Here is a 3,556-nt window from a genome sequence, read left to right as displayed (position 1 = left end):
AAATTCAGGAGAGGTTAGTCTGGGGGGAGAAGGAAAAGGAATATAAGGCCACTATCCATGACCTACGAGAAGAGTTGAGAAAAGTCACCTTCAACAATGATTTACAGGCACAAGAGGCTGAGGGTGAGAGGAGAAGATTGGTGCGAGAAAATGAAGCTCTCAGAGCCTAGGTTCGACAGTTGAAAATTGAAGCCGAGAACCCAGGCCGAAGCAGGAAAGATGAAAGGCTCATTTATAACCTTACTCAAAAGGTACGTGACTATGAAGATGACCTACAAAAAGTTGAGTCTGAACTAGCAAAAACACAAGCAAGGTTGGCTAAAAGTGCCAAAAGGCGTGCAGCTTTCGTTCAACAAATGAAAGAAAGATATGAAAGAGGGGTCACAGGTTGGGAAAAGGCAATTGGCAATCTCGAGGGTGAAATGGCTAAACAAGACAAAAATTTTAAGGCTGAAAGAGAACATTGTTACACCTTAATGGCACGGTTGGGAGAGGACTTGCGGCACTTTCAGGAACAAATCCATGCTGCCACTCAGGTCTTAGAGGCTAGATCCCGTCAGATTGGCCGTCTGTTGCAAGAGAAGGGCATTATGAGAGAGAGAGTTCGAAGGATTGCTGACTACATTACCATGAAGTGCAGTGCGTGTGAGGACATGACGAGGTCCATGTTTTTCGCCACTGTAATGATCTTCGTCTGTCAGATAATGGAAGAATTCTATCGGCTCCAAGATGACATGGCAAGTAGACCCGCTGCAAGACCGGTTGGTGTTCCTAGGGCAGGGTTGGAGGCATTGATGTATTCGTGATTTTCACTTGAGTCTGTATTTTCTTTCTTTTGAAGTCTGTCATTTGTTTTCGAGTCTGTATTTTCTTTTTGTTGGAGTATGATAGCTTATTTTGGAGTCTGTATCTCGTTCTTTCATCAGAGTCTGTTAGTTTCTTTTGAGTCTGTTAGTTTTGAGTCTTTGTAATCAAAGCGTTTGCTTTTTATGAAAATTGAAAATACCAAAATATTTTGTTATTTATTTTTATCTCTCCCAGAACTACGCTTGGTCTGATTCATGCAAGGTCATGATACGGAAGCAATCTCTATAGGATTCGACTGTAACCCTAAGAAAAAACAAGAGAGAGAAAAAAAATAAGAGAAAGAAACAAGGGCAAAACAAGAGGGAAATGAGAGGATAAAAACAAAGAGAAAGCAAAGGCAAAAGTGTAAAGACGAAAATAAATGGAGGAAAATGGAAATAAGGAAATGTCGGGATGACGCAAATAGCCGATCAAATGCATAATAGAAACGGTTAACTGCTTAGGTGCATTCATTCTCCAAAATGTACGGTTACCAATATGTTAAGCCCTAAGCACTAACAAGGTTGTTGTTGATATATTGAGTTCAGGCATGTGGTTAGTTGATTGGCATTCTGGCAACTCACTCCTACAACACCCGGTCAAAAGACAAGTTGAACATGGCCAACCAAGAACTGGAGGCAAGCATTGTAGATCCGTCAAAAGAGGTGGATGAATCGGAGGTTAATTTGAAAGATGAGTTATATAAGCTGAAGCAGCAAATGGCTGAAATGTACCAAGCCTGGGCAAAAGGGCATCCACCACCGGTTTATCCCGCCAACCCTGCTTATATCCCACCATTGGCTCAACCTCAGGAACCTCCCACTATGAACTCATCTCCAGCCTTTCCTCTCTACCAACAATGCTACGGCACCACTTCCCATACTTTCTAAGCTCCACCACCCAAACAAGTCTCATACCCTCCTCCACCAGTCACTCCCGTCTTTGTGGCACCTCCACCTACTGCATTACAATGATCTTCTAGTGAGCCTCTGTTCCAGACTCATGACAACCAGTACTACCCCCTTGAGCCCACCTTCAAAGTTCCAGAACCATATCCTTACACCCCTCATCTTTATCTCCCAGCAGAGACCGAGAAGCCACCCAAAATTCTCGAGCATGAGGAGATGATCAGAAAGGTCAAAAGCTTAGAACAATCATTCAGAGATATGAGGGAATTGGGAGGTCAAGTAAGCGTGGCTTACAAGGACTTATGTTTTTTCCCAGATGTTCAGTTACCAGCAGGGTTTAAGATGACCAAGTTTGATCTATACGACGGGCTTGGTGATCCAGTAGCACAATTGAGAGGGTTTTGTAGCAAGATAAGAGGAGAAGGCAGAAGAGATGAGTTACTGATGGCATATTTCAGCCAAAGTCTGAGTGGATCGGCATTGGAATGGTATACCAGACAAAATCATCGCAGGTGGTACACATGGGACGATTTGGCCCAAGCCTTCTCTTGCCATTTTTAGTACAACCTTGAAATTATCCCAGACCGTCTGTCATTGACGAAGATTAAGAAAGATCCTGGCGAGAGTTTCAGGAAATATGGATTCCGTTGGAGGGAGCAAGCAGCGAGGGTTGATCCTCCGATGAAAGAAAGTGAGATGGTTGATTATTTCTTGCAGGCCTTGGAGCCCACTTATTTTGGCCATTTGGTGTCAGTAGTGGGTAAGTCCTTTAATGAGGTTGTAAAAATGGGAGGCATGGTTGAGGAGGGACACAAGTCCAACAAGATCATGAGTTATTCAGCAATCAAAACGACCACCCAAGCCATTCAAAACAGTATTGGAGGTGTACTTGGGAAAGAGAAGAAAGAGGATATTGCGACAGTCGAGTCAGGAGCTTGGGTCGGATCCAGGGACCCTTCACGTTACTACAACCAGCCTCGACCCTATCACCAAATCTACCCCCACACTCCATATAGCCCACCATAACACTATTACCCACCTCTAGATCCCCACTTTTCCGTCCATCACGCACAAACATACCCTCAATATCCTGCCCACGCATAATGGTGTGTGTCAACTCCACCTAATTCCTACCCAGCTCCACAAAATGCCTATCCACCCCAAGAGCCTACCGAAATCCCCCTGGAACAAGTTTCAGGCCCAATCAGGCCACCAAGAATGAGAGGTTGCAGAAGAAGAAGACTTTCACTCCATTGGGAGAATCCTATACCAGTTTGTTCCACAGGTTGAGACAATTGGGTATGCTAAGTCCGATTGAGCCGAAATTGCCAAATCCTCCCCCTAGGAATCTTGATCACTTTGTGAGTTCTGAATATTGTTCTGGTGCTCCAGGGCACGACATAGAGAAGTGCTGGCATTGATACTAATCGAATTGAGGTCCAAGCTCCGGAGGCACCTAATATCAACCAGAACCCATTGCCAACCCATCATGAGTCAAATATGATTGAGATAGTGTATAAGAGAGGGGATCCTAATAAGCCTTCGCAAAATGTCATGATGATTCAGTCCACTGAAGCTAGGCCGTTTGAAAAGTCAACAAGTGAGAAGTCTGTGATCAAGTTGAGCAGGACAAATAGCGAACTATCTGTGGTGGTCAAGAAGGGATCCTCAAGTGACATTGCAGGGAAACATGAAAGAGCGAAAGTGGTTGTGCTAGGAGTGGCGAACAAGCCTGTTGTAATTGTGGAAGGTGCCCGTATAGACCCTGTCATTATTAAGTCGGTAACTCAATTACCAATAGT

General features: G+C 44.2%; 1 protein-coding gene across 1 annotated transcript; it reads left to right on the top strand.

Annotated features, from left to right (window-relative positions):
• The first annotated feature begins 1,463 nt into the window (after nucleotides 1–1,463).
• On the top strand, nucleotides 1,464–3,175 carry LOC138875095 (uncharacterized). Its single transcript, XM_070153915.1, has 4 exons — nucleotides 1,464–1,610; nucleotides 1,845–2,217; nucleotides 2,338–2,680; nucleotides 3,040–3,175. Exons 1-4 carry the CDS (start codon nucleotides 1,464–1,466, stop codon nucleotides 3,173–3,175), a joined length of 999 nt encoding a protein of 332 aa, XP_070010016.1.
• The last annotated feature ends 381 nt before the right edge of the window (nucleotides 3,176–3,556 follow it).

Source organism: Nicotiana sylvestris, chromosome 8, assembly GCF_000393655.2.
Source record: "Nicotiana sylvestris chromosome 8, ASM39365v2, whole genome shotgun sequence".
NCBI lineage: Eukaryota > Viridiplantae > Streptophyta > Magnoliopsida > Solanales > Solanaceae > Nicotiana > Nicotiana sylvestris.
This window is presented reverse-complemented; position numbering and strand designations above follow the sequence as displayed.